We start from the raw sequence: 15,977 nt of genomic DNA, 5'->3' as shown, positions 1-15,977 counted from the left end.
CTGGTATGTTAGCAGTTAAAATAGAATTTCAGTGTCGGTCCTCAACCGCAGTGGATTTTAAACAGCTAAAGTTTATCAATTTTATGATATCACCCCTGATCTTTATCACCTCCTCTAGGTATATTTTTGTTGTATTCTATTCCTTGGCTAGCACATTGCTGGTAAAGTACAGTCCTGCTCAGAAGAGACCTAAGGAAATGTTATTCATATCAGTATTTTACTTTATTTGTTTTCTGGTAGCTGTTTGGATGAGCCTGTCTGGTGTTTCTTAAAAGTGCTTTCAAAACCACTGAATTAATTCAGAAAGTGCTGGTTGTCTGGACAGAATACCTGTGGTAGTGACATGCTACAGAACTCTGACCAGCAATGCCTTGTGTAAGTAACTTCCAAACCTTTCTGCATTCAGAATTGCCCTCACAGTGTTTGGGCACTGAAGTGTCATTAATAAAAACACGACTATAGAATTCAGCTGCTAAATATAAAGTTCCAGGTGTTTATGTTGTGACAGTACAGCTTGGATATTTGTGGCACTGGAGCTTTGTCACACAACAGTGGCAGCCTTCTGGCAACATGCAGGCAAATTTCCTGAATGGCACCTCTTTTGTCAAACGCTGAGGAAGGGCATCAGAAATTCAGTTTAGATAATCTTCCAGGGTTTTAAAATGTTAGAGAAGGAGACAAAGTAGAGACTGGGTGCAACAACAGCAAGTCACTTAACAGCTGACACTGGAATGTTATCTTGGGGACGAAATACCTTCGGGACAGGTTAAACCCTTTGGTGGAATTGAAGGGGTAGTGCTTGGGCTAGGTCTGAAGTAAGTATATCATTGTGCACCATGAGGGAGAGATGGAAGTGTGATGTGCTGTAACATATCTGTGACTTTTCAGATCGGTACTAGTAAGTGTGTGTTCAGTCAGTCAGTATTTCTGTTAGTTTTTCCTTTTGCGCTGTGTTTAGTGAAGTATTGCAAGGTAGCGTGTCTGCTGGATGGATTCACAGGGAAGATCTAATTACTGTCAGCTTGATTTAAGTTCTGAAAGCTTATCACTACCTCTAAACTTGGTGTTCTCTATTTTTACGATTGCATTTGCTATCTTAATACATACCCATACGTGCAGATTTTGTAATAGTCACAGCTCTTTTCACCTGCAAAATGTTTTACAGGTCTTTGTCTTAGGGTGTTATAAATGCCTCATTTTATAAACAGAATAAGCAAAAACCCTTTGAATGGTTATCTTATATATAAAGAGATGCATTATTATACTGGTTTTACATCTTATCTCTCTTTGGAAATGGAATGCCTCATTTATTCATATTCTTTATCATTCCACGTTTACAGTAATCCCGTTTATCTGTGATACCTGAAGCTCATCTTAAACATTGAATTTACACTAAACACCTGTTCTAGTTTGGGACAGAATTGGAAGAAAACTTGGAAGGAAACTTCCAAAGGAATGTTTTCTTAAGAGAATTAGGAAAAATTAGGAATAAATAAAAAAAGAAATGTCACCTTTTTATAACTTTTTTGAAACCTCAGGATTTTCAATGTTTGAAGGGCATGCCTTCCCAGGGAATGTTTGCAAAAGGAAAGGTGAGCCCTTAGAAATCTATGTCTCTGGCTGCTCAGCAGTCCCACGTGCCCTTCTGACTTCTCCTTTCTGACTTCTCCCTTCTTCTTTCCTGCACTTCTGGTCCTTCCCATTTAGACCCAGCATTCCCCACTTGCTCTCAGCTCTGTATTTCAGTCTGCCTTTATCTGTCTCATGTCAGATGGAGATTTTTGTGTGTCTAAGAATAAGCACGTTGCATTAATGCAGGGGTGGGACAAACAGAAAGACTCTATAGACTTTGTTTCCAGCAGAGATGCTAAGAGGCCTTGCTCATGAGGAAATTTTTCTTCAGTGTTAAATGAGCAGCACTTATCTTCATAGCTGGTTAAGCCAAAAGAATAATTTTAGTGTAAACAAAGTTAGGAATATATTAAAGTACCTGTTACTAAATAATTATAAAATATGTGATGTTTCAGAGATAGTCTCTGAAGTGCCTCTAACTTCGTGAATTCCCAGTAAGCCTTTGACAGTTTTCTGTTAAATTACATTATTTTATGGAAATGACAAGGACTTTATTTCCAGACCCACAAATAAATGAACACAGATACAAGAGTGGTTCCTTGACTTTATCATTGTATAGTCTCAAAATAAAGCTAAATAAACAAAATGTAGTGTTTGATTGATAAGAGTTATTTTGCTTGTGGATTGTACTGCTGTTTGCAAGAGGTATATTACCAATAGACTAAAAGTTCTGGCAGCTTTTTCAAAATGTCTGTTTTGTCTTACCCTTTGCCCTCACAAATGGCTCAGTTCAAACATCTCTGGTCTGCAATGTTTGGGGAGTTAGTATGTTAGCAGAGGTCAGGCTTTTAATTGAATTAGGAGCTAACAATTGAGGTAAATAATATTGCACTGTTAGATAAAGGAAAAACAAAAAGCTTTGCTTATGTTGACCTGGAAACAACAACCATTAGGCTGCTGATAGTGAAAAATAATTTGCCCTCTACATAGCAGTTAGAAGCCATTATCCTTGTAGATTTTGTTTTGCTTATTGTGTAGTTAGTTGCAGCCTTACCTGGACTGCATTGTCTGTGTGCTTCTGAAGAAGCAGCCCTTAATAAAGGGAGAGCCAGGCAAGAGGCGGTGAGTGACTTCTGGAGATCAGGTGTTCCAGCAAAGTAAGGCCATCTGCAGAGTCAGAGACAGCTTCAAGGTGGTTCAAATAAAAACCAAATCACTTTGGGGCAGTTGATGATTCCATGCTTTGTAAAGCTGTCTCCTCCTGCCTCTGGACGTAAGCACATGTACAGCTTAAAAGAAAGGGACGATGTCTTCTTCTAGGGTGTTGCTGTTCAACATTGCATATTCTCAAATGATTTTATTTTTTCATCTTGGCACTCTAACAGGTTTGGTCAGAGAGAAGAGTATTCCTTTGCGGTCTCGCACTTTTGCCTGTTGCACAAAATCTAGGGTCAAGAAGAATATTAAACTGAAATCCTGACGGCATCCAAGCCCAAGATTCTTTTGGTGTCTTGAATATGCCATAGATGTAATTTACAATGCCTGTCTCTGAACTTGAGTTGGCCAGAGGAGCAATAATATTTAAATTATCCTGGCAAGACTTGAGAGCGGGGTTGCCAGTGACCTGAACGAAAAGCGCAAACTCAAAGAAAAGCGTAGTCCTCAAAGAAAAGATAATGCAAACAGACACGTGAGCAGTGGGGCGTTTTACCTTCTTGCATAGTAACAACTTCATTCATTCTAAGCAACATGGAATTGCTGTATATGGTAGTGCTGTGTATGTATTGAATACATACATATATTGTATAGAAGAATTCCAAAGATTCATTATCTTCAAAGCAATATATTGTTACCTGTTTTGTAGAAGTTACGAGTTTTTAGAAAAACAGGTGATTTCTCATGGGCGTTTTCACATCTTACTATTCTTTTGGACAGAGCTGTAAAATAAGCTTTCTTTTTTTGTTATCGTTTTAGGTCAACAGGCTTTTTTTGAGTTTTGTTTTGCTTTGTTTGTTTGCAGTTTTTTTTGTTTGTTGGGTTTCCTCAGATGTGTCCATCTGCATGAAAATATTTATTGAGCTTTCCTTCAGGAATAATTGCATATATTATTCTGTATAGTCTGCAATAGAATTTTTTTTTTACCTAAGTTTGCCTTAAAGTAAAAAAAAAAACCCCACAAACCACACAAAAAGAACTGCAAAATCAGGGTGTAGAATAAGAGAATATAAGCTTGAAAGGTGCATTTGCAAATAAACTGTGGAAAGAATTGTACAATGATATGAAGAAGGCAAATAATTATAATAGTGAGAAGGCAAATAATTATAAGAGTGATAGAACAGAAACTAATTTTTAAAAATATACTAGTAGCATATGGAAAGGTATGCAGATAATAAAAGAACATGTATGTTTATGAAAATTAGTAATAATGAAAAAATATATCAAGGTATAATATAGCATTAAATTTAGAAAGAAATTAACTGGAGTTTTGTTGTTGTTTAAACAGTTGGACAAACAGAACATTCCAGTGTAACTGTGAAGGAAGACACTGAAACTATGGAGACAAATCCATCTGACTCGGGCACCAAGGACAGTGTAGATGCCGAGAAGGAGGATGCTCATTCAGTTAAGCAGTTGCCAGCTTTGGAAGAAGTTGCAGAAGACCAGGTGGCAGAGCCACAGTCTTATGATCTGGGTTTTAAAAAGGTTTTTAAATTTGTTGGGTTCAGATTCACGGTGAAGAAGGAAAAGACAGGAAAATCAGAACCAGTTCAGCTGCTTACTGTGAAAAAGGAAACAAAGGTCCCTGAAGGAGCTGATGATGAAAAAGAAGTTGCCTCAGAAGAAACAGCAGTGCCTGAGGATGTACTCTCTGCAGAAGACAATACCAAAGATACACTGAAAAACGAAAAAACAGAAGATGAATCTCCTAAAATACCAGAAGCAACTGAGATTTCTCCTCAGCCAGTTGCTTTAGCCACTGAAACTGCATCACCATTAAGAAAACTTTTTACTCAAGGATGGACTGGATTTAGAAAAAAGAAAAGTTTTAGGAAGCCTAAAGAAGATGAACAGTCTCCTGTGAAAGAAGAGGAGATAGAAAAAGGGGAGACAACATTAACAACTGAAATCAGTGAAAAGGAGGAGAAACCTGAGTCTGAGAAGCAAGATGAAGAGAGAAATGTGACAGCAGTAGCTGTTGAAGCGCATGAAAAGGAGCAAACTGAAGGTGAAATGCAGGAGTCAGAGAAGACTCTGGCAGCCACAGGAGTAGAAGGAAGTGAAAAGAAAGAGGTAGTCAAGCATGATGAGGAGGAACAAAAAGAGGACCTGGCAGCAGCAGCTGTAAAAGAAAGTGCGGAGGGAAAAAAAGATGATCAAGAAAGGAAACTGGTGGAAGTCCCAGAAAATCTTGGTAAAGAGGAAGAAGAAACTGAAGAAGGAGAGAAAGAAGGTGAGGTGACGGAGAAACCACTAAAAACAAAGTCAGTGGAACCTCTTGTCACTGACAGTGATAATGGAGAATTGACATCTTCAAAAGACATACCTGTGGGAGAAAAACTGGAGACAATGGAAAAGTGTGAAAGAGATGACAGAACTGAAATAGCCTCTGAAGAGACATGTGAAACAGGATCTGTGGCAATGGAAATTTCTAGTGATCAGCTTAGAAAATCTGAAGGAAGAGAAGGAAGTAAAGATGCTTTAGTTGGGAAAGAGACATTAGATGAAAAAACAGAGGAAGCAGAATTAAAAGTGTCACCCACAGCAGAGAAGAAGGAAAGCAAAGAACATGAGACAAAGTCAACTCCACTCTTTTCTACTTCTGAACAATCAGTTGACACAGAGGATAATCAACAGTCAGTCAAACCCGCTGATGAAGGGCTACAGGGAAAACCTGGCACAGATACAACTGATACTGTCAAACCAGATGAAACAACCATGGAAGTAACTTCTGAGAGGCAGCTGGGAAGAGGCCTCCAGAAGGTATCACAAATGAAGCAGAACTCCTGTCTTCTCAAGAAAAGACTAAACTACAAGGTAGCCCTTTAAAGAAACTCTTTACAGGTACTGGACTGAAAAAACTGTCTGGAAAGAAGCAAAAAGGTAAAAGAGAAGAATCTAAGTTAGGGGAACAGGGTGAACCAACTCAGCACTTATCAGATTCCCCAGATAGCCCAGAGGAACAAAAGGGAGAGAGTTCTGCTTCTTCTCCTGAGGAGATGAATGAAATTCCCTCTTTGGAAAAATCTGCAGATGGAATGCAGGTCACTGAAAGTGAAGACGCCACAATTACAGATGTGGAGCAAAAAAGAGAAATGGTTACACCTTGGGCATCATTTAAAAAGATGGTGACTCCCAAGAAACGTGTCAGAAGGCCTTCTGAAAGTGATAAAGAAGAAGAAATTGATAAGACAAAGAATATGGTATCCGCAACTGAAAATGTTGTTGATGAAAATCAGGGAGAAATACAAGAAAATGGGATTGACCAGAAACCAGAGAAAATCACAGAAGAGCCCAAAAGAAAAGTTGATACCTCTGTCTCCTGGGAAACTTTTATTTGTGTAGGTTCTTCAAAGAAAAGAGCCAGGAAGTCATCATCATCTGATGAAGAAAGCCAAAAAGTAGGAGAGTCTGGACAGAGCAAAGAAACAGCAGCAGATGCAGTTCTTACTAGCTCTCAGGAGAGTGATCAAGGACAAGGGAATTCTTCCCCAGAACAAGCCGGAAGTCCATCTGAAAGTGAAGGTATGTCAACATGGGAATCGTTTAAAAGGTTGGTTACTTCAAGAAGGAGATCCAAAACCAGAATGGAGGAAAGAAGTGAAGACTCTGTTGTGGGATCTAGCCTGGAGCATTCAACATCAGATGGTGAGCCTGGAAAAGATGAATCATGGGTTCCATTTAGAAAACTGATGCCCGGGCGGAGGAAGAAAAAGTCAGATGGAAAGCCAGAACCAGGTCATCTTAAACAAGCAAGAGAAGATATGGCAGAAACAGCTGAGGAAGATTCTGATGTTCCAGCTGTTGTTCCTTTATCTGAATATGAAGCAGCAGAACAGGAGAAAATGGAAGCTCAACGAGCAAAAGATGCTGAAGCGACGAGAGAACACACCTCAGAGGAAGGGAGAGCAGAAAAGTTAGAGGACACCCTAAGGACGGGGCAAGGATCTGAAGGGCTGACACATGAAGTTTCTGTTACCATTGTGGAAGAAGAAAGGGCAGTGAGCAGCATTGAGGAAAGGTCACCATCATGGATATCTGCTGCTCTGACAGAGTGCATTGAGCAGGTGAGAGAAGAGGAAGAGAAAGAAACTCAGAAAACAGCTAAACCGGGTGTTACTGTGGAGAATGCAGTGGTAGCTGCTGAGACAGTGCCAGAGACTAGAAAGGATGTAAGTGATGACACCACAGCAAGTGAGCTGGAGCTAACCTCCGAAGCTGTGACTGCTCTGGAGACAGCAGAAGCTTCCTGTGCTGAAGAAACCGTGGAAGTGTCCCTTGCCGAGGAGACAACTGAGATGGTTTCTGCTGTTTCACAGTTGTTAGAAACCCCAGATACTACAGAGGAAGCTACACCAGTTCAAGAAGTAGAGGCCACTGAACAAAATTTGAAAGAATTGGACAAACAGACGCAAAAAGTTCTTCATGAAGTTGCTGAAAGAGTAAAGTCAGATGTAACACAGCCGGTTAGTGAAAGAGCTGTGACAGAGACTAGAATTACAACAGTACAGGGACCTGAGTCAGAAGTGAAAGTTGCTGCTAAAGACGGGAACATTGTCAGCCAGGAAACCGTTCTGCTTGAACAGTCCTTGGAAAAAGAACACAAAGATGATGGCCCCCAGCCCCAGCAAAGTGCAGGGAGCATTCAGGGCCAAAACAGAGTTGAAGAGAGTGTATTATCTGAAGGTTCAGAGAAAAGTGAAATACCTTCTGCCATGGAAGAAAGCACAGATGGATGTCCAGGACGTGTAGAAGACCATAAAGAAGTAAATGAAATGCAGAGGATAACAGAGGAAACTTTATCACGTAACAAAGAGTTTCACAGCATCAAAGCCATGTCTCCCAAGGAAGAGCCTTCAGAGCAGGAGAAACTGCCTGTTACAGAGTTGACACTGGATGAGACAAGAGATGAATGTGCTCCAGAAGGAAAGCCTGCAGTAAGTATTGTGTATAACACAAGGGTTGATTTGTGAAAGTCAGCAAGTGTTAGGTACTACACCTTGTTTAGAACCAGGTTATGGGTATATTAATGTCAAGGACCTTCCTTGTGTAGCCTGAGGCAACTGAAGTTCATTTACAGTGAGAGATACACGGATGTCTAGAAGCAGCAGTCACTGCAGCTTGTGTGCAGAGTGAGGTGGATGCAATGCATGCAGAAATGGAGTGGGAGATGGTGTGCATAGATGCAGAGGTACTGAAATGATTGTCACTAGGGCTCCTGCACTGCACAAAGTAACTGAAGATACTATATGACCACCTGAGATACAGATGTGATCCATGTGACACCATACACATTGGATGGTGTCTTCAGTTGTGGGCAGAAATAAAGGCAAAGCTGAGGTACCTCTGCAGAGGGAGGACATGGAAACAACACCACTATCTCCAGCTTTAAATGCTGTAGTTACTGTGGCTGGCACATTCCTGCCTTCTTCCCTACCTCCCCATCTTCTGGCTTAGTCTTTGTTTCAAGTGATGCCAGCTGTCCCTTCCTTTAGTTAATTTTAAGGCTGCCCTTTGTTTAATGAGCTACCTGTCCTCAGAAACAACACAAGCTGGGATCTTGGTGAGGTATTGATCCCCGTGTCATCACCTTGTGCTCTTCCCGTAAGACTTGTCCTTTTGGGTGTTGCGGTTTTTCACCTAGAACATTGCTGGTCACTCCCTACTTGTACCCTTTTACACAGATCTGTTGCAATTCTCCACAGGTTCAGGACAATACAGAGGATGCAACCTCATCCTTGGTGCTTACAGCTGAAAAGCTTGAAGGAGAGGGCAGAACACTCACTGTGGGATCAGAGTGCACAGAAGCAGTTGGCACTGTTAAAACTGGGAAACAAGATGGAATTCCTGACTCAGAAGAGCAAGTTTGTACTAAAGGAGTTCCTAGCAGGACACCTGCCCTGAGAGAGGAAGATGATGCTGTGCACAACGGAGTAAAAAGCACAGAAGTCACTGTTCCTGAGGTTCTGCTGCAGAGCAAGGGAAAAACCTCTGTCCTTCCTTCAAAAACAGTTGGCTCAGAAGCAGCTGCAGATGCTGAGCAGAGCATGAGCGATGGGTCTGACAGGGACATTGCAGCAAAAGATTCTGTGCCTGTCACAGAGCCACAAGGCAGAGACAAAACAACTGAAACCCCCTCCAAGAGTGCTGAAGTGGAAGGTGCTGTGCCCAAATCTGAAACACGGTTGGAGAGCACTTCCACTGTTGCTGAGGCTCTCATGCAGATTAAAGCAGATGGGGCCTCTAATTTATCATCCACATGCCCAGAGATTGTTGAAAATGGAAGTGGTGTTATCACTGATAAAAGTCCTAAGAATTGTGAAATACCCAGCAGTTTGGCTGGAGAAGAGACTGTGGGAAAAGGACGAGAACTTGTAGAAACCTTGAACTGTCAAGGTTTCCAGAAAGAAGATAAGAAAAATGAGCAATTGCTGGACGGAGCCAAAGAAGTATTTGAATATGGAAAACAGGAAGCTGTGAGACATGATGAATGGTCAACTGCTGTCCAGCAAGAGGAAGGCTCTGACTCAGCCTTTCCACAAGCTGAAAGCTTGGGGGCTCTGAAAACACCTGTGGCTCTAGCAGCTGCAGCAGGTGGAGAGCATGTCGTGGCAGAAACTGCGACACACACAGACGTGACAGCCAAAACTGTACAGCCCTTGGCAACCACACCAGAGCAAATGGCTTCTGAAGAGGTCCCAGTTTCTAATACTGACTGTTCAGGCTGTGGGACTGCAGAGCTTGGTAGTGTGGAGGCACCCAAGCCTAGAGTAACTTGTGCTTCCATGAATGGAGTATCAGAGGAGCAAGAGGGGCCCCAGAGCACAGGGCAAGCCGAACACAATGGCATTCCTTCCAGTCACAGTCTGTCTCCCAGCCACCCAGAATTTCAGAAGCATGTTGTTCAGTCTGTGATCATAGAGTCCCAGAGCACAAAAATTGTATTGAATGCCATCCAGTCAGCTGTTCACAAACTTGCAGAAACAGAAGAGTCAGCTGCCCTTGAGTCAGAGGAGAGCATTAAGTCTGTAGGGAAAAGCCCATCAGATACAATTGTACCTGAACTTCTGGGAAGTACACAGGTAGATCAACAGCTTCCAGTAAATGAGGAAGAGATACGAAGTAAGGAACAAGAGCTCAAGCAAACAGGAATAGTGAAAACTGCTACCTTATCTGAGTCTGCAGAAATTTATGCAACTGTGGAAAAAACAAAGGACATGCCTTTAATTTCTGAGATGCTGAAAGATGGGCAAAGTCAGAATTCTTTAACAGTTGTGACAAGCCCTGAAGAAATTTCTAGGGGAAGTGTGAGACTTCAGAAATCAACCCTAGAACAGAGTACTTCAGAAGATTTAACCAAAGACACCCTAGACATACACTCACCAAAATTAAAGGAAAAAGAGGCTGGGTACATTATGGAAATCTCAGACCAACATACAGGACAGCAAACATGCAGAGAAAGTGAAGAACAACCATATCATTCACCAGTGGAAGATGGGAAAACACAAATGTGGGAGGATGACAGTTGTCAAGAAGGAACATCTTGTAATAGACAAAGTCAGAACTCGGTGGCTCTGACGCCTTGAATGTAAGTATCATTTTTAGCCAGTAATATATTTATTTTTCTAAGATAGTTTTGAGGATCTCTAAACCGTTCTCTCTAATGTGGTGTGGTTGTTTGTTTTGTTTTTAATTATTTTGCTGAAGGGCTGCCCTCACTTCATTTGCCTTGGCCTTGGCCTATATTTTGGTGTGGTGTTTCTGGGAGGTAGTAAATGTATTTTTCAGTTTTCCTGGGTAGGAACTCACATGACACATTTAATGTATTCAATTTAATGTGCAAGCACACTCTCTGACAAAGCTCTTTTGAAAATCCTAAACCATGTGAGTATTGCCTTCCATGGTAAACCTGGAGTGCCTCACGTACAAAGCTCTTTGCAATCCAGAGGAATTTGAATCAGAAATCCAAGTAGAGTCTCTCCCTAGGATATATACTGCACTTGCTTCACTAAGTCGTAAGACCTTTATCTCTGAGAACTGCTTGGGAAAATAATGTATTCTTGAGAAAGTAAGCAGTCATTACTAAAGCTTTTTTACTGTCATCTTTCTTTCAGATGTGCTAAGCATCCATGTGGCATGTGGAGAGATGCCAGTCCTAGAAAACAACTGACAATCCTGCCACTGAACCAGGAGCTTTATTCACTACCCTTTATTCTTGGATGTTAACATCTGTTCTTTTGAAGACCTCGCCTTGCCATTTTTGTTAAAAAACAATGCCTTTAATATTGGCTGTATCCATACCTGTGTTCCATGAAGGTTATTTGTCTCTGCCCAAAATAATCCATTAAGACTGGAGCTGCACCACTCAGTGACTGGGCAGACCACTAGAATTTTTGCCATGGTTATTACTGTCCCCTCATTTAATGTGTGTCCTGTCTGTCCAATCTCCTTGAATCCCTTCACTTGTCCTTGAGTCTCCCTCCCTTCTTTAGCGGTCTCCCTTACCCCTCACATCTTTCCTAGCTGCCTTGATCTGACCTGTGAATGGCTGTAGGTGCTACTCAGCTTGTGTGTGAGGGGGAAGAGGAGGGCTGGCTGATGAGAACACATGAGACTTCTGGATACGTCTGTCAAACAGCAGGAACTGGATCACGCACAAATTGTTGAGCAAGGTGCTCAAGTTTGCTGCCTTTCAGTCCCATTCAGGTATCTCCGTCCATCTTTCAGTTGTATTTGTGCAGGTCTGATTCAGTCAGAAATTATATCTACAGTGTAGCTTTGAAAGGAGATGGAAAATACCCTGCCTCTGTTGTTTCAGACTTCAGGTCTCAGGACTGGACTGTAATGTATTGAGTATTTATATGTATGTCTTAAACCCAGTTCTGATTTTAATGTAGAGCAATGATACTTCTGTACTGTTTAGGCATTCCCTTCAATGAATATTGTAGAGTAGCCTGGAGAGGAAATTGATACTTATTGGAGCAGAAATGTAGTTTCCTATTTATTGTTCCAGGTTTTTCCCCCTGTAAAATCTCTCAAAAAAATTTGGCTGTCTTGCTTTGAATATTTATATGTATATCCTAAACCCAGTTCTGATTTTAATGTAGAACTATGATATTTCCTACAAAAGGAGACAAAAGGAGAGCCCTGACCTGACCCACTGCTCACTTCTACTTGAAGCCCTCCCTGGTTTCTGAGAACCCTCCAGACATCACCACTTATTCTTTTGCCACTTTGTATCTCGCCCCTCTCATTCAAAGCTCTGCTAATTTCTGGTGACCGCCCCATCCAGTGCAAAGCCTTTCCCTGCCCTATAATGTCTTAACATCTTTCCTGCACACACACGTCCCTCTTTCCCAATCCCTGCTTGAACTGTTTTTCCACCTCACCATTTTTTGAAATTCTCCCCACTCCTGACAATTCTGTCTTTTCTGAGGCAGGAGTAGGAAAGAGGGAAAAAGGGAGTCAGTAATGAGTTCTGCCTTGAATTTCAAAAAGCTGATGAGATTTTTTTTGGGGTGCTGAGGTCTTAAAAAGCTTCATGAAAGGTGGATTGGACTGACAGCAGGTGAGACCAGAATGGGCAGGGTGATATAAAGATACTTAGAAGCCCCAAGACTGAGAGTCCTGGGATGTCTGTCCCCAACATGAATTGGTCCTCTCCTTTGTTGTTTACGTTAAAATCGAACAAGGGGTACAAGTCAGTACTTTCAGCTCTGATTTCCAAAGTGAAGGTTACAGATCACACATTGTGAAACCAATGCCCATCAAGTTGAACAATAACTCACTCTCATACCTGTATAGTAATTTATTTTAAAATCAACTTTAGTGTACAAATGCTCTTGTTACAGCAGGTGCTGGCCTCTCCTCGAGGCTGCACGTCCAGCAAGCGATGTGACTGATTGCACTGGTGTGATTGCACCATCTGGTGCTGCCCTGCGTGGAAGCATCAAAAGATTTTTCCTTACCTCAGAGCAAATTATATAAATATTTAAAGCCAAACAATGTGGTTTCAAACACTCCAGTCTATCTCTGTCCATTGTTAGCAGCAGCTTTCCCCCTTAGCTTTGGGCGATTCCAAAAACCTCAGTTGGTTTCCACGCGTTTAGGTTGGCTTGCAAGGTAATGATGCTCTTAATAACACCTCACAAGTGCAAACTTGGCTGAATTTGTACAAATTGTATACCTATGTACCTTAAGCCATATTGCAATAACTGCAGCAGGTAAAACAAAATAACAAAAGCATGACCTGTGTAATCCTGATTCTTACGTTTGTAGCTCCAAAGCTGTTAATAATATGTAAAGTTACTTCTTGTCTGAACCTCATTTAAATAAAGCTAGCTTTACCACAATGTAAATTGTCTGTTGGTAGTAATTGAGCAGGCAAGGGCATTTAACTTGCCTGTTTCTCCATTAATCCAGGGCCTAGGTAAGCAATGCAACAAACCTAACTATAAAACAAATACGAAATCTTTTTATAACTGACAGCTAAAATACCTGCTGCACTCGAAACCACGCTAATGGTGCAGGGAGCATGTCTCCACAAAAAGATACTACTTTGTTCCAGTGTATTGCTTTGGCCTCTGAAACTCTCCTTGAGACTGTGACTTCTGGCTTGTGCTTAAAAGCTTGAAGCTTTCTCTAATCCAGTGTATTGGGTTACTAAATTTGATTTTGTGTTTTTAAGGTAGATTTCATTGATTAAATAAAATGCGACTACAAATTTGTTCTAACTTGTGTACGTGGTGAGTTTTTTTTCACCTTGCTTAGTGTAAATTATTTTCTGATGGTTGCTTCATCTACAGGAAGTTAGATTTGCTGCTGAGAATTCACATTCAGGTTTTGATGTGAATTACAGAAGCTAATTACAGAATTAAACTATGATTTGGCTCTAAGTTTCAATAAAATGTGCAAATTCAAGATAGAAAACTGCATTCTGTGAGCCAGAATGAAAAATTAGTAAATCATATGCCTTGCTGGTGTGACTAAAGTATAGAAAACTCCAGCTCAGCAACGCCACAAATGTCCACAAAACCTTTGTTTATAAATTAGCAGATTGAGGGTCTTAGGCTCATAACTGGTATCTTTTGGGCTCCCCCATGTCTGCTTAGCGAGGGTTTACTCATGGCACCAGAAATCTGGGTGTGCCTGTTATTTATGTTAGCACACCTTGGACTTCAGACATGAAATTTTTCCAGCTGTTCATGTTCTGTGGCTGAGGCTGATGAGCAGTGTTTGCATCTCAAGACAGAGTCACACCTGAACTAGTTTTGTAATAATTGGTGCCTTCCTAGCCTCAGCTAAAATGCTAAAATCTCGTATCTACCTAGTTGTATTGATTGCAGCAAGTGCAGGGATATTGGAGCACTGCATGCAGCCTGTCTCTCATCTTGCTTTGGCATGGTGTCGGGGGCTCACACTGCAGGGGACTGATCTCACTGTCCACTTTTGGCATCTGGAGGTACAAATTGAACCAGCATCTCCTGCCAGACATTGTGCTGAAGGTGTACACAGCCTCTGCTGCATGATTTGCAAGATTTGTGCATTTATACTGGTTAGTGAAATCTCTGAACAGGCATCTAACCAGGGATTGGAGTCCAAGCCTCTTGCATCCCGAGGAAGTTCGTCTGCTGTTTCCTCTTGTAGGGTTGTTTTATTGGCAACAGCTCAAGTATCCTGCCTGTTAGCTCGGGCTATGGAAGTGGATCTGGCTTTCCCATGCAATCCAAAGCATATGGGAGACAGCTGTGCTCACTGAGGAACCTGCACAGCTTGGATTCAGCAAGTGCTTGGGGATGGGCAGGAGGTTTGCCAAAAGCAGAGAGGATTCCTGAGATGTTCATGTCTGGATGCTGAACGCTGGATGTTTGTCATTCGCAGCTGCCACATGGGAAGGGAGCAGGCCTGAGGAGGCTGATGGCCTCACAAGGAAGGATGTGGCTTGGAATGAGGAGCAATGTGAAGCAGAAGGCCAGTGGAATTTCGGCTGCATAGGGTTTGGAGTTCCAGTTTGGCAGGGGGAAGAATGATGGTGATAAAGGAGGGGTGACTTTGCTCTGTGAATGTTTTGAGATACTCCTAACAGGGTGGAAACGGCCGCCACAATGGTAACACCTGGTACAGGCTGCTGTCATCTCTAGTTGGACACGACATGTAGGCTTTACAAAAGTAAGAATTAAAGTCAGGGGTCTAGTGTCTGTTCTGCTGTCTGTTCTAGTGTCTGTAAATTTAGCATGTGTCTGTTCTGCTTCAACATCCTCTTGAAAAAATACTATCAACTCGTTAGAACAGGAAGAACGGTTTTAGGAAGCATCTCCTATTCCCCCTTGAAAATGACATCCTCTTCCAGAGCTTGAAAAGGTTATGAATAATCAATGATTTGGGACACGTGGGACCTTGAAGACCATCTGGTCCCAACCCTCTCTGCCATGGCCAGGGCAAGGAGTGATGATTTGATGAAATGAGGGGAGCAGATATGCCTGATATGCCACAGGAGCTGTGCCCTGGGGATGGTCTCTGTGTCAGCTTTGTCCTGTCCTCATCATCGGTTCTACACATAGGCCTCTGTCCCTCCTACAAGTACATTTCTCTAAGCAGCTAAACAAGAGGGAATTGTGGAAAACTGCAAGGCATTTGCTACCAGTTGCTGCCCTGGAAGGCAGACATCCCAGGAAGCCTTCAGGAAGCAGCCTGGGAGCAATCCCTGCCTTCTCCCCAGCAAAAGTGTTCCCCTGGGGGCTCTTCTGTGTCCCCTCATCTTCGCAGTACTATGGCCTCCTCTCCTCCTAGCTGAGCTAGCTGTCTCTGCTCTGTAAGCATGTTCCTGGTGAACTTTTAAATGAATTTCTGGGAGATTTTCACGGGACAGTCCCAGAGGCAGCGTTACAATCAATGGTGCCTGTAATTTCCCATAAAAGCAGCTGTATGAAGCAGAAATCCTGACACACAACCACCTGGACTAGCATGTCTCCCTTTCACCATTCTAGGGTAGCCATGAGGGTAACAAAAGGACAGAGGTGATGCTCAACCAGTGTTTGAGGGTAGTGTACACTCAGGGCCAAATAGGAGTAAAGTTTTCAAGATTGGTTCACTTATGTAGAAGAGGCTGGGAGGTTACAGCTCCAAGGAAAGTCTGTTAAGTGAAGGTGGGGCAAGGGGGAAACATTATTTATTCAGAGGAAGTTTTC

General features: G+C 42.0%; 1 protein-coding gene across 1 annotated transcript in view; it reads left to right on the top strand.

The window, feature by feature from the left end:
* The window catches only part of AKAP12 (A-kinase anchoring protein 12), a 30,281-nt gene extending 16,758 nt beyond the window's left edge, over window positions 1-13,523 (top strand). The window contains 4 exon segments of the mRNA XM_050972148.1: window positions 4,076-5,521; window positions 5,524-7,727; window positions 8,496-10,378; window positions 10,905-13,523. Coding sequence (XP_050828105.1) covers window positions 4,076-5,521; window positions 5,524-7,727; window positions 8,496-10,376 — 5,531 coding nt within the window. The 3' untranslated portion in view covers window positions 10,377-10,378; window positions 10,905-13,523.
* The last annotated feature ends 2,454 nt before the right edge of the window (window positions 13,524-15,977 follow it).

The sequence above is a fragment of the Serinus canaria genome, chromosome 3, assembly GCF_022539315.1.
Source record: "Serinus canaria isolate serCan28SL12 chromosome 3, serCan2020, whole genome shotgun sequence".
In the NCBI taxonomy this organism is placed as follows: domain Eukaryota; kingdom Metazoa; phylum Chordata; class Aves; order Passeriformes; family Fringillidae; genus Serinus; species Serinus canaria.
The sequence above is the reverse complement of the archived record's forward strand: the minus strand, read 5'-3'. Positions and strand labels throughout refer to the sequence as shown.